At 36.0% G+C, this 21,602-nt stretch overlaps 2 protein-coding genes across 5 annotated transcripts in view; both read right to left on the bottom strand.

Annotated features, from left to right (window-relative positions):
• Positions 1–21,602, bottom strand: part of LOC134841515 (leucine-rich repeats and immunoglobulin-like domains protein 2) — a 441,437-nt gene that overhangs the window by 253,788 nt on the left and 166,047 nt on the right. The gene's annotated exons all lie outside the window — the stretch shown is intronic.
• Positions 13,687–21,602, bottom strand: part of LOC134841516 (cAMP-dependent protein kinase regulatory subunit-like) — a 173,977-nt gene continuing 166,061 nt past the window's right edge. For 3 of the 4 annotated variants that reach the window (XM_063857543.1, XM_063857547.1, XM_063857545.1), the window contains 4 exons: positions 17,722–17,782; positions 17,333–17,454; positions 16,031–16,112; positions 13,687–14,303 (listed from right to left, as the gene is read on the bottom strand). In XM_063857543.1, the coding sequence (XP_063713613.1) occupies positions 14,131–14,303; positions 16,031–16,112; positions 17,333–17,454; positions 17,722–17,782 (438 nt within the window). In that variant the 3' untranslated portion in view covers positions 13,687–14,130. The remainder of the gene's footprint in view (positions 14,304–16,030; positions 16,113–17,332; positions 17,455–17,721; positions 17,783–21,602) is intronic. The other variant, XM_063857544.1, reaches the window with a different exon arrangement.

Here is a 21,602-nt window from a genome sequence, read left to right as displayed (position 1 = left end):
GACTATTTTATACGCAATGTTTAACTTTATTGGATTTCTTTTTTCACTCTTAAAAGGAATCTATAACACATGTGCTATACACACACAAGTCAATAGACAAGCAAGTGTAGCACGCATACTATTTGCAGGATTTTTTGGAATATTTTCTACATCTATAAACAAAATTCTTTCAGACGCACAAATAAAAGAATATAACACAAAAATAGCAACAAGACAGAACACATACGACGAAGAACATAACAATGCAGACACAACACCAACAGCACCACAGTTACCACCCCTACCACATAACCATCCATTATCCCTAGTCCCACGTAATTTTCGAAATTTAGCCATAACACATAATAATTTTAGACCAACCATATCACAAAGTCCCATCCAACATATAATGCCACACCACTCACAAGATGAAAATACTTATGAACAAATTATAGAACAACCCCATACCACCGCTTTTCAGTCTCAAAATAATAATTTTTTTAGCCCACGATGAGCCGACAACTTGGATCCCTACACCGATCAAAATCCCACCCAACCAACCTCACCACTCCAATCCCAATAATACCACTTTTTGCTTTTCCGCCACCCGATTTCCCATCCAGTAATGTAACATCCGGCATGAATTCCGATACTAATTCACACATCTCAGTTTTATACTCCATCTCACAACTCAATAACCCGAATATTGAAACCCCCGATGAATTTGCCGACTCTGAACCATCTCCATCAAATAATTTTCACACCAATCCCTTAAATTTTTCCCAACCCCCTTTTCAACCCATACTACCAAATAACCCTGACCCAACCAATTCTACACCCTCTTATGCTTCCCAAGTCACTCCAACCTACTCCTCACTTCACTCAGACCAATCATCTCATTCTTCAGACACCCCCCGAATCTCCCCAGAACTAGATAATTTCATTACCCTACAACAACAATCCTATCACCTTGACACCCCAACCATAAACCAAATCTCATCCACAATAGATTCATCCAACCCTCCTACCCCTACACCCTCTTCAATTTATACTGATTCATTAGCACCATCATCCACAACTACTGAATCTTCACTCAGCACTAATAGAGCTTACCGCACTTTTAAAAGGAAGTTCCCCAACCATCCTTTCCCAGCGAAACCAGGAACAGCCCGTGAATATATCAACCATCCACAACACACTAACACAAAAGAATTTTTAGCTATCACCTTACCCTCATTTCCACAATACACCTTAAACACCCCTCATGACACTAACGAGACACGTAACTTTGTAGACGAATACGTTTTAATGCCTACCCTTCCTTGGACCTCATATTATCATTTTACAAATCCCCTTTGCTTACCTTTATCTAACACTCATATCGATATAGAACGAAATAAGGACATGCTATATCGACTCACTACACCACTAACACCTAGACAATTTACTTACATTGGATATAAAAAATCACTAAAAACACATACTGCACCCCGAGCTAATGAATATACACTAGAATATTACGATCATAACATAATCAGAACTAACCAAGATCAATTCTTAGACGACGATCGCTTCGCTAACCCACAAATCACCGAGAAATTTTTCATTAAAACACCATATGTGTTTACACTAAATATCTTCGATCGCAAGTTTGACCACATTATCTCAGAAGCACTAACAGACACGCAAGCCTACGAAAGTTTTAAAGAACGCTTCCAAATATTTTCACTAACCTTTCATTTCCTTGCACCACATGAAAGAGATTTGCACTGCTCACACGATATTATGTTGCGCACTAAACAAACACACACATATACTTATTATCGTTTCATCCAAAATCACTTTGACCTACACACTCCCTCCAGACAACCACACCATCGTTTTCAATTCATCAATTCCAAATACACCTCACCATTCTTTCTTAACTTCACATATTGCATTAAAGATACTAACCTTCATGGTATTCTTCGAAATTATGATCCCATAACCCAAATGTATATCTTTTTTCCCATCACCAAGACCTTCAACGCAGAAGAATCCCGACCCTTCCTCATCCCACACGAGTTTGTACAACCAATAAAAATCCCCATTTTAGAATTCATCCATAACACTAAATTCAACCACAAATTATATAATCTAATCCAAAACACACCTTATGAATTTGCAGTTGGCACTGAAGAACTAACCACCATTAAGGCACTTCAATTGCTTTGGCCACTGCTTCAAACTAAAAATATCATCCGCATCTTAGCCAAACTACTAACAACTTCAGATCTCATCCACGACATTTTCCCCCCACGGTTTCTTCCCCGACGACTAACAGGTAAGTTTGAATTATACATATTACTAAATAATTCAAATATTAGAAACTCACCATTCTTCATCCATTTTTTCTTTAGAATTTTAGCCTTCATCCTAGATCATCTGAAAAATTCACAAAAGAAAAATAAAAAATAGCAAACTTCTTCAAAACTGTTTAAAACCCTATTAAATTTTTGCACCAACAATTAAATAAATATAATACCAATGCAGTAAATTAATTTATAAAATTTTCCCCCACAAGCAGTAAATCTAATAATGATGAAAATTTGTAACTTAATTTCCCCCAACAACTAGCAGTAAAATTAAAATTCTATGTAGTAAATTCATAAGAAGCAAATGCAGTACTAACCTTTTGATATTTTCATTCACTCGCATAAGAATTCTATCCAAACTCGCACAGCTCGCCCACGAAGAATTGTTTAAAATAATGAATTTCAGTTCCAAGCTTTCACACTCGATAACTCTAACACAAGATAACACGTTTCAAACTTTCCTTTAACCCGGTTGGAAAGGAATTATATACTAAACAAAACTAACCAATGCAGCTTACTAAACACCACAACACATAGCATAACAGCATGACTAAGAAAAGGAAACCAACGGTACCTAAACCGGATTAACCCAGTTTAAAACTGGATAATTTATTCTTTTGAAGACTATTATAAAGTCTAAGAAAGAAATAATAAAACACAAAAAAGTCGAAAGACAAACCCATACCACAAACAATTTGATTTTTGAAAAAAGGACACAACCAACAAAACATAAGAAAAACCACAACAAACCCAACATAAAACGTTGTCACATAACAGGACCTCTCACAAAAACCGCATGCAATCATACTCCCACTCCTGGCCTAACCCACCAGGAAGGACGTCCTGAGCATGCTCTATAGCCGGCCTAACCCATCGTGCTACATCCACGCTTTGTGACCACACTCCTATTTTTAATAAGAGCTACTCAAGGGTGAGTAACTCTTCAAAATAACTGAACTAAAACAAAAAGCTTTTGTGAAAACAACTAACTAAAATCATAATTAAAAAATATTAAACTAATAAAAGTTTTATAAAATGTAAATTACATTATGCAATACATAGATCAGAATACAACACCAAGGACGAACATCCAAAGACAAAACGACCCTACTACACTCGAGAAAGAATGGCCAACTACAATCAATATGCCGCCCACAATCACAACTCAAAGGATTTAGAGTACGACTTGACTTCGCAGAAAAGGACTTCATTGAACTAGACCAATGACCACCTCGATGTTCAAGTATACGTACAGATCCGAGTAACCAGGCATCCCCTCCACGCACAATCTCCACGCCATTCCCAGACAAGGTCAAACACAAAGAAGTTCTCACCAATGAAACAGAAAAACCTGACATAGCCAACCATTCTGAAATCAGATTTGAGTTTATTGCGAAAACCCAGTCGTTGTCTTGAGAAGACACAACGATTGAATCTGGGACTTCTCTAATAAGAAAACCCAGAAGAAATAAGATGTTCGCCAAATACCAACGTCCATCATCCATCTTTCGAATTGCAGAAAAACTATTCTAAAAAACTCTGTAAAACCCGGATGGGTGGAACCTGATCTAAACTACATTTTATATGTAAAGTATTTAATATTAACCAATCATGATCCATCTAACTAACAATCCACTTATTTGTAAGTGCTGAAATTACTTGTAATTTCAGCACCAGAGAGATTTGAATTTAACTTAGAAATTAGTTGAACTCTCCCGAGTACTTCAGCAGCCGCAATAAACCAGTATACCCTAGATCTATTGAGCCTAGCAGAGACTAGTTAAACAACCTGAGACTAGATAGTATAAGAGTAAGATTAGGATCGGTATTAGACTAAGAAGTTGCACGAATCTATCCGGCCGAAAATAAGATAGCGTGACGAGCAGACGGTGTACCCTATCCGAAATTACTCTATGAGTTATAACCATCGGTCCTAACTCAAAAGGGCTCAAAAAAATTCTTTAAGTTTTTGATTAGCCCGATTAACTTTTCAAAAATTGTGAGAAAGAATTAGCTTCTCGAAAACAGTTTTTTAATATATTTGTATGATACCTACCCTAGACTTTCGGCTTCAAATGAGAACGGCTGTCCATTCGAAGGCAGCATGGACACCTTCATTTTGCCATAGGTGCTGATATTGATCGGCTTAGAAGACATCGGTCGAAAGGACTGTGAAGTTTTTCGATTCAACAATTGGAGGGTGCAATTCAAAAACTCGAATGATGATTTTTTTGTTTCTTTACTGCGCAAAAAAAATCGCTAAATTTAATTGAGTTAACGGTATTTATTAAAAGAAAAAGTTGTCAAAACAAATCGCATATGGAAAAGTATAAGCAAAAAATATGCGATGAATCCTATCCAATAGTGAAATATACCATTTTATATATACCAGTTTACAGTTTTTCCTTTCCTCAACAACAAAACTGCAAAATGGAAAGAGCCTTCAGTTCCTTTTTGTAAAATATGGAACTACAACTGGCACTTGATAGTAGTTTAAGTTGAAATACAAGGTCCATCTTTGAAAGCCAACTTGTTGCAATGAACTTGAGAAGAACAAAAGGGCTGCAAAACCAGTGCTAATGGTACATGAAGTTTTTCGGAACAACAGACCAAACTTTCTCACAAAATAAGCTTGCCATTAAAAAGGCTGCCTGAGTAGATGCACTGACGCATGTTTCTTTTATAGCAATTTAAAATTTATTGCGCTGATGTTTTGATGAGCGCCTCAAGTGTAGCTTCATCGGGCAAAGAACTTGAAACTATTGAAAAGGTTTGCTTCAGCAACCGCATCAAGTAATTTCACACAGAGTCAACCGCCTGTTCGTCACGCGATCTATATTCGGCCGGATAGACATATGCAACTTCATAGTCCTTATAATGATCTTAGTCTTACTCTTAATTTCGCGTAAAGTTCTTAGTCTCAATAGATCTAGAGGAACACTAACGAGGTTAGAGAGAAATCAAATTCATTGTTATATCTCTAAAGTAGAAGCTATAATACCTGAAACTCCGAACAGGTTGCACTATTTGTTTTCAATCAAGCAAATGAACAATTGTTTTATTTGTTTTTTCTGTTTATCAGCGTTGCCAACGCTTCAGATACCGGGGCTGAAAATTAAGCACACAGTTGATGAAACTGTTTTTGAGTTTTGACAGACAGGATCAAATTAGAAAAAACTTTATTTTGATAAAAACTGTATTCTGGTTAGTTGGCACAACCAGTGAATCTTAAATTTTAAGAGGGGCTTTGGTTGCAAAAAAATTTTTTCATAAAAACCACAACAAATAAGTTTTTGGGCCCCAAATTGCTCTTCCGGAATTTATTTAACTTGCGCTCCTTATATAACGCAAAATTTACAACAAAAAAAAATTGAAAACTTAAGTCCCACGAGTTACTTTCTAAAATCTTAATCTTCTCAGCAGACTGAAACTAGTTTTAAATTAACAAAACTCTCCGTAGATCGTAATCTTATGCACCAGCGGAACTTCGTGCATTCGGAAAACTTCAGTTTGCTTCATTTGCTTTTTTCACTATTTTCAAGCAACGTTGCATAAAAATAAGAAACAGCCGATTGTTAGCGTCAGACCAATTTTTTTGAACTCAAGTTTTTGCAATGTATCAGAAGAAAATTAAGTTCATTAGTTTCTCGGGAGAATTTTTGCATGTATGGTTCAAGTTTTTGTGGTGTTCACGAGGATGTTTTAAATACAAAAACACCTCTACGAGGTCTTGATTGACTGGTCATAAGCAATTCCGCAACAGAAAGTTCAAGTACTGGCCCAGAAAAAAAATTGTACTGGTCCACGAGACAGCCCTATAACTTTGGCATATGTTTGAGTGCAGCAAAATTTGAAGTAAATTGGAGAAAGATCCTTTTGTTATTTTCCTTCCTTGGAAATAAAAAAGCGGAAACAAAAAAAAAATTCTCCGGTAACTGTTTTTGACAACAAAAAAATTGAAAAGACAGTATATCCTTCAAATATCTTAACACGAAACAAGGGTAGCCAGTTGCTGTGTAATGAGAGCAAATTCTTCCAGCCACGTTCTTAGAAAAACTACCACAGAAAAAGTTTTTTCTTTTTACTCTTATTTAAATTAGCTTGATTTTTTGCTTGGTGCAATGAAATATTTACTCAACCGCGTTCAAAATTAGTGAATTAGGCGTAATAAACAACCTTAGTCTTCCACAAACAAATCACACACAAAAAATATGAAAAAAAATTCTCAACTTTTTTGCAATTACCTTTGAAAATTGTAGTGATAATTGAAGCTTTCGCAAACTGTTTTTTTTTAATAATCAAAGTTTGTTAGACTAAAGGAATAATTTACACATAGGAACATGACTAAATTGCCGTATTCGCTCGAAATCATAAAAAAACTCAAAAATTCAAAGTGTAAAAAATTCAAAGGTGTTTCTTAAGACTGCTACTTTTTTGCAAATTTTAAAATACTGTTTTAAAAATGACTAAAATAGCCTCATAATGATATATCCCAAAAGTAATTCTGATAATTAATTTTGATATTTGAATTTGCGTGAAAATTAAAAAATGGTAAAACTAAAACACGCTCGAAGACAAAGTCCCGCCATTATTTAATGATCGGAACATTGACGTCTCGAACTAAAAAGCACAGCGCTTGATTCACTGAGCACCAAATTTTTACAGCCACATGTTTCACCGACTGCAGCGCGAATCATTTAAACATCATTGATTTAAATTATTTAAATAAAACAAACAGCAATTGAGAGTTTAAACGCGATTTTCTCAAATTGGGTTCAGATTAAAAAAAAGTGAAGAAACAAAATAGCTCAGAATTTCGTCAAAAAAGTTTTATGATGCAACTTGTTTTGTAAAAATTGGAACTGGGTCGTTTTCGTTTTTAAAATTTAATCAAAAACTGCGCTAAAACTACTCGGTTAATTAATGAAAAAAAAAACTATATCAAAAGAAGCCTAGTACACAGCCTAACAAAATTCTGAGGGGGCAAAATCTCCGACACATTTGGAAAAACGTTTAAAATTTGTTTTTAAAAAAGATTTTAAAATCATAACAAAAATAAACAAGGATAGTTAGTTACTGTGCAAGTAGCAGAGAATGTTCCGAGCAGTCTTAAAAAAGCGACAAAGATTTTTTTTCACTTTAAAGTCGTTTTTTCTTCGTAGTATGATAAACGGAACTGAATCAAAAACTAGAACTGAGGCAATATTGACATTCATAATACAATACGCAAAAAATGAGCTACTTTTTTCGAAAAAAAAGAAGAGAAACAGAAAAAAAAATCACCTTTTTTCAATTTTTTTTTGCTGAAAATTTTTCTGAAATTTTGATATTTTTTAAACTCCAAAAATGGCTCGGCACACTTCAGAAACTAAAAATAAGAACAAATAAGATTTTGTAAGAAACACCTGCTTGCTCGCAGTTTTTGCTTGAAAATGGACCAAAAATGAAAACTTTCAAATGGGTTTTTACTTGACACTGAAAACATTTTTAATCAAAATATTTATTGCCGTTGAAATTATGACTCAAAAAGTTTTCAAATCATAAATTACTCGACCCGTTCTGATGATTATTTGTGGTACCCGATTTTGCGTTAAGAAAGCGAAACACTAAAACACACCCGATTAGAAAGTTCCTCTTTTTTTCAAATGGTCTGAACAAAAAGTAGAAAAAACATCAAATACCAATCGCTTTTTGTTTCACGTTTCTGATCAAGATTGAAGTTGCATTAAAAGATAAAAATCACCAACAACAAAAAATGGTTAAATATTTTGCTTGTTCAATTTAAAAGCAAGAAGTCACTCACCAAGAGCCACTGAAGTAGTAGGAAAATTGCAAAAAATTATACTTTCCATATGAGTCCTCATATATTTTTGAAAATTTTTCTGCAACGAGTTTTGCAGAAATTCATCCTAAATTTGAATCTTAAAAGGATTGTTTTTTTTCAAAGAATTGAGTCCTAATATATTTTTGAAAACTTTTCTATAACGAATCTTGCAGAAATTTACCCTAAAATTGATTATTTAAAGGATTACTTTTTCAAAGATTTTAGTCCTAATAAATTTTGGTAAACTTTTCTAAAATGAGTCTTGTAGAAAATTAACCTAAATTAGAATCTTTAAAGGAACTTTTACAAAGGTTACTTTTTCAAAGAGCCCAAAAACTCAAATTATAGAAGCTATTTTTCTGAGAAAAATCAATACCTAAAATCTACTTGCATTTAGGCATGAACAATGTAAAATTTTAGATATGATTTCGAGATCAAAGTATTCATACAACAATTTAAATACTAAGAAAATAACGCTTGCTAATCGCAAGCTTAATCATCATACGAAACAGTGCGATCCAGTTGGCTTTTGGAACATATTGGAATTATAAACAACTGCTCGTATATCCGGGCAAAATTACGAGTGTTCCGACTGTCCCTCAGTTCATCTTGAATGGTTTTTTGGGAAAAATATTGAAAACCTGTAAATATTGGACAATATCAAAGTGTAATAGTTTCAGTTGTACGAAAAGAATACGACCGATTAGGTAGCCTCAAGTCAATTTGGAGAAATTTTGTTGTGCATAACAATTCGCCACGCATAAATAATTCGCGCTAGGTTTTCCGCATGATGATTAACATCTTCAAAGCGCGCATAATTTAGTCCAGAACATGACCAATTTGGCAATTTTAAAACCACCAGAGCTTTACAAAAAATAATCGGTACAAAAAAATACTTTTCAAATTTGAATTTGAGAAGTCGATATCTTCAATTGGGTACAAAAACTTTTTTGTTGAAAACCTTTCTTTTGATTGGCGAAAATTGACTGAATAAAAAAACCATACCGAGCATAAATATTCCGTTTTCTTCAAAAGTTGGAATAATTACATGTCTAAGAGAAAACTAATCACATATGTTTGGCTAAATCATAATTTTTTGTTTATTAAAGACCAGAAACGAAAAAGAAGTGTTTAAGTGGAATATATAATAAATAATTTTCTTTTTATTACGTAATATTTGAGAATTTTCATTTGACGCCAGCTGGTTGGCACTGAATTTTTGTGATGATCTGTTCTTACTAATTTATTTCAAGCAGAGTTCAAAGTTAGAACAATAATTAGGAAATTTAATTAATCGAAACTTTGTGAATTCCAATTTTGTGAATTTCCATTTCATTTTTGGCAGCTTATCTAAAGACCAGAAAAAGTCTTATTTAGTTTTCTTATACTCGGCCATTACACGCCTTTTTAATATTTTGATTAAAGTCATTTTAAGTTTTTCGTTACACTAGGGTTGTTTTCCGCTTCAAGTGGAATTTTTTGTTTGTTAACCAAACCAAAGCCTCTGGTCTCCAAGATCAAGTTACATGTACAAACCATTTTTTTACCTTAAACAGGTTTTCACCCGGTTCAAGTTACGATTAGAACATTTTTTTTTTCAGTTTTAACCTGCAGAAAAGTATGTCGCTATAACTACAGTGGTACAAGGCAAAGAATTTTTCCTAAAATTTTCATGACAGCATAAAAGACAACTTATTCCGTCGGACGTAAAATGATCGAATCTCGGTTGTGCTCGGTGTCGTTTTTCTATTCAGTCAATTTTCACCGATCGAAATAATAATTTTCAACAAATTTTTTTTATTCCCTATTGAAAATATCAACTTCCTGAGCTCGAATGTAAAAAGATATTTCACCTCCAATTATTTTTTGTAATGTTCTGGGGATTTGAAAATGCTACAATTTCCATTTTCTGGACTAAATTACGCGCGGTTACAAATAGTATTCATAATGCTGAGAGTGTAACACGAATTGCTGATGCGGGGCGAATTATCCCGCAGATCAAAATCGTTCCAAATTGAATTGAGGCTAGCTAATTGGTCGTATTAATTTCGACTCAAACTTTTACACTTAGATATTGTCCAAAATGTATAGGTTTTCATTATTTTTTCGATATGAATGAAGAGGCCCTGAAATACGAGCAGTCTTGATTTTATTTGAAAACATTTGAATGCAAGCATACTGAATTACTGTCAAGCTGACTGTTTCTGTATTATGCTGATACGCATAGACACGTTCTCGGATAATTAAAACTCCGCAGAGATGTTAAAAATTTGATGTTGGTTTTTAGAATGGTTGAATTTTTTTCCACCAAAAAAGATATATGATTCGCAAACTGGACTCTTTGAACTTTTTAAAAAGTTTTAACCTTAAAAGCAGAAGCGTATTACACGATAAAAGTCGATTCAAACCTGATAATAGTCGATAAGTACAGAAGCGTATAACACAAAAAATGCCGATCTGTAGCTCAAATGTCTCCGTGTTTTAGTCTCCAGTTTTCAGGTTTCTAGTTCTGATAAAAAATTCGCCAGATTGAAATGAAATTTATATTAATGCAGTTTGTTTATAAAAAACATATTTGGAATAAAAAAGAAAACAGTGAGTCGGTAAATGGCTGTCAATATAGACCTTCGTTTTTCGCACCTTGAAGTGACATATAATTCTCACAGGTGAGCATAAGTTTTGCAAAGATAAGTCAAAAGTGTTAGAATAGCATAAAAAAAACAAAGGTATGCTGCAGTTTATACAAAAAATGTTTCTATCTGAATCGTAACAACGGATACCATATCCGGAAATCAATTTCTTCACAAGAGCGACACACCACCTACCTGTCTTCAAAAATGGCCAACATAAAATTTCAATGAAATTAAGGATATATTGTATATTTAACTTTTATTCTGAGAAAAATTGATTCAATAAAAATTTCTTTTTCACTAGTAATTTTAAAATTTTTTCACTTCATTTGAAATTTCTTTTTTTTTCGAGAGCGAAGTTGAATTGTTTAAAGCAAATTAATTTGAATCAAAATCAAAGAATCAAAATCAAAACTCTGAAAATCAAATTCGAGCATGAAAAATTTTCACTTTTTCATGAAAAAAAAGACAAATTCAGCACAACCTATAAAAAAGTTCTACGTTCATTGACAGCAGCCACCAACACAGCGTACAAAACACCTTATATTGATTTGCCAAATAAAATTAGAACTAGAGCAGTGCTTAGATACTGACACTGCCGTTGAGAAATTTGGCTGCGCACTAATTTAGGTGAGTTGTTCTGTACAAAAATTATTGACGTTGGAAGATGTAAATTGCTATTGATAGTAAGTGTTGCAGGAGAAAAAAGGGCTAAAAATTTCAATTTTTTTAACAGGCGAAGCTGAGCTTCGCACCACTTGCGATACAGAACAAGGAAAAAAAATTGTAAATTCGAAAATGTCGAAAAAACTAGAGCCATTAAAAACATGCCAAAAAAGAATGAGAAACTAGCATCGGAAAATATTGTACCCAGCGGTAACAAAACCCGAAACACTTTGTAAGAAAAATTCTAAGCTTAAAAAAATCAACAACACTTATGAAAAGCTAATACCCTCAGCCGCAAAACACGTAAACACTAAAAAAACTTTATTTGCTCGTCAAATGAGCCAATATGAGGCCACTAAGCTTATATAAGAGAGGTCGAAATTTTATAAGCCTTAAAAAGGAAAACAAAAAGGCCCGAAAAAATTCAAAAACATTTAAGACTAAGAATTTATTAAGTCCCCCAACACCCTCAGAACACAGACAAGCACGCACATACATTTTTCGCTCGTCGAAAGACACAATATGAGGCCACTAAGCTTATATAAGAGAGGTCGAAATTTTATAAGCCTTAAAAAGGAAAACAAAAAGGCCCGAAAAAATTCAAAAACATTTAAGACTAAGAATTTATTAAGTCCCCCAACACCCTCAGAACACAGACAAGCACGCACATACATTTTTCGCTCGTCGAAAGACACAATATGAGGTCAATAAGCCGATAAGGCCGAAACCTATCAAAAAAGGGGGAAAAACAAAAAGTCGAAAGACGAAAAAACTGTTCTCATGACAAGCTTGAACTATAAATTCTATTAAGATTTTTACCATTTTGTGCAATCCAATGTGAGCAGAAAATAAAAATTTTGAGTTAAAATTACTCAAAAATTAGGTCACTAAGCCGATAAAAAATAGACCAAAATCATTTGGGCAGAAAAAAAGTTTAGCGAAAAAAAAACAATATTTATAAAGGTTAGTAAAAATAAAAACAGCGAGGCAGATAACAACACTAAAAGCAACTAGTGTGAACAAAATTTTTTTAAAAAAAGCAATTCAGCAATTATTCAGCTTTATTCAAAGTTTAAAGTTCAAGACAATTTTTGACTCGATTTTCTCAAATTTTTTTTATCAGAATTGATGCCATGTTACCGGTGCCTCCTGATAATTTTGAAGCCCCAGAAATGAACAACACAATTTCTTTTTCAAAAAAGTCCAACCCCCGATAACTTTCGACCCCCGTGAATAACGCACTGCAGAAATTTCTCATGTCTTAATAAGTTTTAAACATGAACTAGTTTTTTAAGTCTTGGTTTCGATGCGCGAGGATTTTCGATAAACTTCTGTTCTAAATTTATATACAATTAACTGTGTTTAGGCGCTTAGCGTAGAGGTTGGTAAGGCGTTTACTTTGAGAACATCAGATCATGTAATCGATCATCTGCCATCACCATGATGCTTGATCTCTAGCTTCAGATCTACCAGAGCCTGACCGGTATCGGCTGCAATAGTGGTACCATGCGAAAGTTCTAGACGCAGAAAAATATGAACCTCTAGTCTCAAAAAAAGAGCGTGCTCAATAAGATAAATCAGACTGAATAGGAGGAAATACAAAGGGCTAATTATCAATAATTAATAGTGGGGATAACCCGCAACACTAGTCGATTTCTTCATAGATCGCCCACTTCTAGAATATCGAAACCCTCGAATTTTGGTGGGTCTGCATAGATTCCATGGGATTTTTTTTTACAACAAAAATCATATCAAAACTTAAGAAAAATTATTTCGAGAGTTCCAAAAAATTTTTTTCTTCGCAACAAAATGTCATCTGGATCAAATTACTAAACCTTTATGCAACGTTTTAAAGTTCAAGACAACTTGTGACTCAATTTATTAATATTTTTTATCAGAATTGATCCTAAGCTGCGTGACCTGATAATTTTGAAGCCCCCGCAATGAACAACACATTTTTTTTTCAAAAAATGTCCAACCCCTGATAACTTTCGACTCCCGCGAATTACGTACTGCAGAATATGCCGAGACGGGATGGATAGTTTTTCATAGATCTTCTGCGAATCGCAGAAACCAATTTTTCAAGGTATACAACTCCAAAAACATGAAAAAAACGTAACGCCAATCTTTCAAAAAATTTCTTTCCTGTTCTATTTTCACTTTTTTCTTAAATTACAACAGTCCTTTTATAAGCTTGAAAAAAGTCGAGTAATATCGCTAAAATTGACACCAAAACAATGAAGCATTTCAGAAGTGCAGCGATATCAAATCGATTCTAATAATTTTATCTATAACAATTTTTTACTAGACTGAATTTGTGTACAATTATATTAATATTTATTTAAATGATCAATTTATATATGAACAAATTCAAAGAAAATTAAGAAATTTCCAAAGCTCTCGCAGTTTGTGAAAAGAAGACTTGAACAATTGTACACCATTCGTAAATTTAATCGTTAGTGAGAGTTTTTTGTTCGTTACGATAAGAAAACAGGTCCAATGTCGTGATAAAACAATATGGTTAATAATCCATCCTGGCCGTCTTATTTGAAGAACAAGAAAAAGAAGTCGAGTGTTGTTGGTCCTGGAAATCTTACTTGACCGGAGTCCAAAATCTGATCGTTTTGTATCTGTCATTAGGGATCTGTGTTTTAAGTGTATGAATGTGTGTGTAAGACTAGGGATATAGCTGGATGACAGACTGGTACTGGTCCATATTTCTCTTCAGAATGTCTTGACAGGGTCCCAGGATCCTCTCGAAACGAGGTCTATCAACCTTGACGCACTCTAGTTTCCCGTTGGCCACAACAGTAGCTGCTCTAGGTCTGTTCAGGATAAGTGCTATCTCTCCTAAACGAAAAAGCATATTTTCTACAGAATTCCACCATACGAAGAATCTACCCTGTTCCAATACTTCGTGCTTCCAATTCTTATGCCAAATTCTTCATAAAATTTTGCAATGAATTTTTAACAGATGTTTTTAACAGAAAGCAATATACGTTGAAACTCTCCAAACTTCACGAATATTTTACCCAGAGGCAAAGCTACGCTTCGTAGACACTAGCGAGGACGCGTCAAAAGCAGCTCTAAAAGTGCAACAAGAAAAATTACCAATAAGCCTCGAATTAGTAAAAATTCGGCTAGGTCTCGGATTCGATCTGCTTCCTATTGCGACCCTGAGTTTATGAGCCTTATGCACTAACCACTCGGCCACAAACGCTTAATACTTTAGCCTCAAATAAAGCATATAACAGATGCTATGAAATTTCCAATGCCAGATCACTTAAATGTACACTTTCCATTTTCAATAAACACTTATTTGCAAGGTTAGAAAAAAAGAAGGTTCGTACTAATACACTACGCTGATCGCTAGTGTAATGATCGACATTATTTCCATAAAACTAGCCCCATTAGAAAAACTGGATCGACAGGTAATGTTTTATTTCGCTGGGGAATCACGTTTTTTGTGCTAATTTAGATTTCTTAATTGGGAAGCGTTTTCTTTCAGAAAAAGTTTTTGAAGTCAACTTGTAAAGTAATCAAAAGTTAAAAACCATTAGTCAAATTTGAAAGTGATCAATTTTTAAAGCTTTTTTCCAAATTAAAGATAAAAATCACCATAAATAAATTCGCTACGTTCGATGATGGTACTTAATAAACACCAATCGTCATCAATGAAAAATACCCGATTAAAAAGAGACCCCAATGCCTGCTTCTACCAAAAAAATAACAGGCGAATCTGCACTTAGTAGACAAAAGCGAGAAAACGGCAAAAGGTAGCCCTAAAAGGGCAATCAAACACCCACGACCTCGAGATTAAGAGACTAACGTCCTATTATCTGCGTCATGAACGCTTGACAAGCGTTAACACTAGCCACCAATCAACCAGATACAAAGAAAACATAGGCAATCGAAGATTGGAAAAGAGTAATGAACGCAAGTAAACATTAAAAAAAACACTGACTTCAATGAAAAAATCTTAACTTTCGAATTTCGAACAAAAAATAGATGCCCTTTAATCTTTGAATTTCTAGAACGACTTATGATTGGCGCTTTTTTTTATTTTTGATAACATGAAGCCAACTAGAGAAAACTGGATCAATAGGTAAAGTTTTTATTCCGCTGGAAATCTGAAAATTAAATTCCACTTTCGAAACTAGAAACCATTCATGTTTTTTTTCGCGCCATTTCCACGTTCGTTTTTGGAGAGTGCTATTTATGTCACTTTCAGCAGATGAATTTCAATTGAACTCAAAAAGTGCATATATACCTGAGTGCATTCAAAAAAGCATCAATATGTATGAATGCACATCTGTAGTTATTAGAGACTTTTCCTGAAAAAAAAGCAAAAAAAAATCAGTAAGACCTATGTAAGAGTCTTCTTTACGTCCATTACTCTTAATAATGCTACTGCAACAAAAATACCAGATGTTATGAATGCTATTGCCGCAAAACCGCCACCAAATGAGCGCTTTTATTCGCGACCTGGGCATGTGAAAACTAACTATCACAATGGGATTCAAAACTCACACAAGTTCGTTTTTATTTGGTTTGCTTTGATTTGTTTTGTGGCTTACCGAAGTAGTCTGAGGTTTTGAGTGTGCCGACCTCGACCTCCTCCGACTCTCCGTCCTTCCTCTGCAGCACCTTCGCCTCACCCTACCCACAAAACACATACCATCATACCAGTTAAATCGAAATAAAAATGAAGCATGTTTTGTTAAAACGTCACTGCGCATTAAAGTGAACTCAATGCGCATTGACCACGTATAACCTCTGTAAATGAAATCACAGAACTAAGGAATTCTAAGATTTGGATGACTACGAAACGTTTATTACTTAAATGCAACCACCTCATAATTATGAGTGAAAATTACACAAAGTCAGACATTGCCAGCTGCAATTTAATATTTTTTAACACAACTCGCCTTTCAATTGAATATCTGTGTCGGCCATGCTTGTTGAGACAGCATGATTTATAACTACTTATGTTACTTATGAAGTCATGCTTTTAGTGATATTATAGTTTACTTGAGGGAGACTATCAAATATAAACTAGATTTTTTCACTTCAATAATAACATTCCCATATAATAAAGAAAATTTCAAAGCTTAATTAAACGTTTATCTAGTGTTTTGTACATGTTTTTTGGTTCATTCTGGAGTCCATTTTGACCACCGATTCTGGCTTGCTTTCCAGATGTTTTTTTATAGATCAATAATCTGAGATTGTTTATATGATCTTTTAGGTCGATTTAGGGTATAACCAGGGGCGGATCTAGGATTTTCTCGAGGGGGGGGGGGGGGGGCGGATTTTCAAAAAATTTTCCAAAATTTTGACGACTTTTTTTTTTTAGGTCGACCAAATTGATTTTTCGAGCTCTCCCAAAGCACTGTTTTGCCCCTATTTTGGCCAAATTTTCTGCGCCGCAGGCAAATTTTAAAAAAAAACAGTCAAAAAAGCCGTTTTTGGGCACTTTTTGAAAAAATTTTGACAAAAAAATCGCGTTTTTTTTGGCGCGCGCTCCCCTATAAGTTAGTATATATTGGCGCCAAAGGCGCCTTTAGAAAAATTTAAGGGTCGGTTGGCCAGAAATGGATTTCTGAAAAAAGTATCAAAGGGGGACCCTTTGGGTTGGCAGGGGGTCGAATCCCTGAGGAGGGGGCGTCCCCCCCCCCCTAAATCCGCCCCTGGGTATAACTATATCTATTTTTCTCAGACAATAAGATCTTTACCGATGATTGTAAGCTCCTAACCGTGATTACCTTTATTATTATTTTTGTTCTTCTTAACCTCGCGCAACAAGTTAAATCGATCTTGTTTTATTAGTTGTAGCGGTGTAATGCTATTCATATGTGGGAAGATGAGACGTGGCCTACATTGACGATGATGAAGAAGTCGTCTCCTGGCTCGCCCTGTTTCACAACTACTCCCCCGTCACTGTACGTGATGGCCTCCAGACAGTCTGCAAGAGACATCGCCTCCCACGAGTCAAGACTCTCTACAACAAACATCATCAAGTGAAATACCTCCGCCACTAAATCGAAGTAGGGTGCTGATTCATTCATTCAGTAGAGCATACTGTTTTAAAGCATTCAAAATTTAGTAACTAATACGTTCGTTTAGACTTGATTAACTGGGGGAGGGGGTATTGTTCAATTGATCCAGCAAAGGTAATCATCAGTCACTAACAAATGCATAGCAGAAACCTGAAAAAACCACTGGTAATGCGGAACGCACCATTTCTGACAATGTTCAATTAACTCACCCAATATTGGCACTTTCTTCAGGAACTCTTCGTACAGTTTCCTCTTCTTCAGAGTGTTTCCCTAAAATAAACACAAAAAAACATGAAAATCTTGGACCGCAACTAGGATGCAACACATCTGTTTAATTGATCACTATTCTATTCACTCTACAGCGATCAAACATCACTTAATTCAATTCATGTCAACAAAGCCATTTATTCTTTCAATTTCAGAATGTTGTTTAACTGAGGGAAGTAAAGTATTGAGAGGAAAACATTAACATCACCAGGACTGTCATATATATATTATTACTAGTCCTTAACTATATTATGTTGTTTGGCGCCATTGGTTTTGGCCATGTGTTTGGTGCGGCTAACAATTGATTAAGTACCTGCTAATCTTAGTTAAGTCGGTGTATGTTTTGAGTTATTGTTGCTAACCGTTACGACTAAAACAGTCAGTCTAGATTCAGTGAATTTAAGATATTGAACGTGCATTTTTCACATGGCGCAGCAAGCAGGACAAAGCGCGGGATCAGGAAAAAATCCATTGGGAATTACGGCATTTTGGCCGAGTAAATGTACGGAAGCACCGATGCTGTGGGAGCATTGGATTACACGTTTTACATGGGGTGTAATAGCAAAAAAACTCATTCAATCCGACGGCATTCTATTTTGATCGGACGCTAACCGCGGCGCAAATTACAGACCTGCCAGAGGAGGTGAGTGGGAAAAATCGTTTGGAAGCGGAGCAGACATTAATCTCTAACCTTTACTTGTGCTTGGGGGGAACGTGGACAGGACGAATTACATAACCGAAAACCCCATTTGGACCTGGCGACTACCCGATATCCTCGGGTTTTGGATGAATTTGAGAGTGTCTTCAGGAAGGAAAGAAACGAAACGTTCGAAACGTTCCAGCTACTCTCTCGAAAACAACGTGACGGGGAAACGTTGGAAGAGTTTCATTCCGTATTGAGTGGACTAGCCGCTAGATGCTCCTTGGGGGCACTGGAACGACGCGTGTTACGTGACGTATTTATAGTTAATATGTCCAATAAGGAGGCCCAAACGGAACTATGTCGTTCAACTAAGACGCCAGATGAGGTCTACCGAATTGCTTTGTCATCCCAGCGGGGTGACAAGTACGCCAAATTGTATAAAGTATCCGGTGGGGGACTTACCGCAGCACCAGCGGGGTCATTACAAATTAAAGCGGAGCCAGTAAGCGCAATCAGAGGAGGTTATCGCCGACCATTTCAATGAGGTGGACGTGGATTTGGCAGAGGAGGCACAAGGGGTCGTGGAGGAGCAGATCGCAAGTACTATAATTGTGACCAGAGTGGTTTTACCCCGGATCACATTCCAAAGTGTCCAGCAAGAAATGCAACCTGCAACTTTTGCAAGAAAACTGGGCATTACGAGCGAACTTGTAGAGGACGTCGATCGGCGAATAGGGGTCGAGTGGGCATGATGAATGAGGACGGCACCGATGGCGGGATTGAGCAAGATTATCCGGAGGAGAGTGTATCCAACTACGGAAGTTCCGTTGGATGAGTAACCGATTCAAAGGCAGCGGCACATGGTTGGGATTCGGATAGTTCAACGGAGTATGTAGTTATGTCAATCCGGCGGAAGGAGGAAGAAGAATTGAGAGTCGCGGGGGCAAAGCTAGCATTAAAGATCAATGGTAAGGCAACTCAAGCCTGGATTGATAGTGGCTCGCCAATATCTATCTTTACCATTGTGGAACTGAAACGTACCCTGGGTACAGCTAACGTACATTTGAAACCGCTGGATCCGAAAGACGACCAGTTTCGCGACTACGGCAACAACCAGTTGAAATTCCTGGGGAAGATGCAAGTCACGCTTCATTCCAACGGATGGACTAGCTCGGCGGATATCAACGTCATCGGAGGGTGCAGACCGTCTATTATCGGCAGGGATTTAATGCCAGCACTAGGACTGATGTTGGTCCAAGCACCACCGATGAAAGGGGTAAACAGCATACATTCACAGGAAGGAACTGTGGAGACGGACAATGACTTGGACGATTGGCAGAAACATTTTCGTAAGCAATTTCACCATCTTTTTCGCAGGGTAGGGCGTATCCGTAATTACAAAGTGCAGGCCGAATTCTTCAAGAATTTAACTCCAATTCAACAAAAGGGTAGGCGAGTGCCCATAACATTACAAGAAAAAGTTTATAAGGAAATTGACAAACTTTTGGAACAGGGTCACATTCATAAATTGGAAGAATGTTCAGATAAATATTTTGTCTCACCGATCGTCATCACAGTGAAAAAGGATGGTTCGGTAAAACTTGCACTAGAATCCAGAGAATTGAACAAGCAAGTACATAAAAATAAATATCAAATGCCCAATATGGAAGAACTAATGGACATTGTAGGGCAATCGATCAGCGAACGTAAACAGGGGGATGTTTTTTTTTACAACGATGGATCTCACGTACGCATACGGACAACTTCCTTTGAATGAAAATACTAGCAAACATTGTAAATTTTCTTTGGTGGGAGGCCGTTCCACCGGTACATATCGCTTCAAGACAGGATTCTATGGATTGACAACCATGCCGGCGGAATTTCAACGTGTCATGGATGCTATTTTGGCTGAATTTCCTTGTGCACATGCTTTCATTGATGATATCTTAGTAATTTCAAAAGGTACCAAGATTGAACATATTGCCCTTGTGGAGAAGATTTTAGCGAAACTAGATAAAGAAAATATGGCTTTGAAACTAGAAAAATGTCAATTTGCGAAAAATACTTGCGAATGGTTAGGCCACCGGATTACAAAATCAGGGATTACACCAATGGTGCGGAAAACAGATCCGATTGACAAATTAGCCGCCCCGAGGACGCTCTCACAATTGAAGTCGTTCATGGGGTCAATCCATAGCCTTCACAAATATTTACCTAGGTGGCTGAAACTTCGGCGCCCTTACGTCCATTACTTAGTAAGAAAAACGAATTCGTATGGACAACTGACTGCCAAACAGCGTTTGAATCGCTTAAAAAGCAAGTTGCGAACATAGTCGAACTTAAGCATTTCGATGTGCATAAAGACATTCGAATCGTGTGCGACGCGAGCCATAATGGGTTGGGGGCTGTACTCGAACAATTAGGCGCCGATGGTTGGCGCCCTATATCATTTGCGTCTCGTTTTCTAAATGCGGCCGAAAAGAAATATTCGACAAATGAGCTAGAAATGCTGGCCGTAGTTTGGGGTTCCGAATATTTCAGAAATTACATTTTCGGGCGGAAATTTACTTTAGTGACAGATCACAAGGCTTTAGTATCATTATTGAATGGAAATAATAAGAAAAACAAAACTATGTTCAGTCGGTTGACTCGTTGGATCGATCGAATTATACCCTTTGATTTTGTCATTGAACATATGCCGGGGGCTAAAATTGGCCTGGCGGATTATCTATCAAGGCATCCGGTGGGGGAAGCAACAAGAGTTAGTCTCTATGATAACACTTTCACTGTTGCTAAACTGCATTCAATTACTAATTCACTCGGTTACATTAATACCAATAAAGGGATTATCAAAGCACCAAAGGAATCAATTGTTTCAGCTAAAGATATACAAGTTGGAAATGATCGAATTAACTCTCCATCGGAAGAGGGCGTCAAAACGCGTGACCGTCGGCCAACCAATCAGAAGCCAGTAAAACGTATAGCTAAGTGCAATGACCGTGAAGGCGCGAAAATCGTGAAATCAATTACGGAATGAAAACTACGTGAGTCTGATATTATTTCCACTGTAGACAGTAATTCTTCTTTTACTCAAACAAATACTTCTACAATGAATCAATAAACTTAAAGAAGTTAAATAAATTATTGTTAAAACACCCAGAGATCACGAGCGGCAGTAGC

This window comes from Symsagittifera roscoffensis, chromosome 3 (assembly GCF_963678635.1).
Source record: "Symsagittifera roscoffensis chromosome 3, txSymRosc1.1, whole genome shotgun sequence".
In the NCBI taxonomy this organism is placed as follows: Eukaryota; Metazoa; Xenacoelomorpha; order Acoela; family Convolutidae; genus Symsagittifera; species Symsagittifera roscoffensis.
Note: the sequence above shows the minus strand (reverse complement) of the source record. Positions and strands in the feature narration are given on the sequence as shown.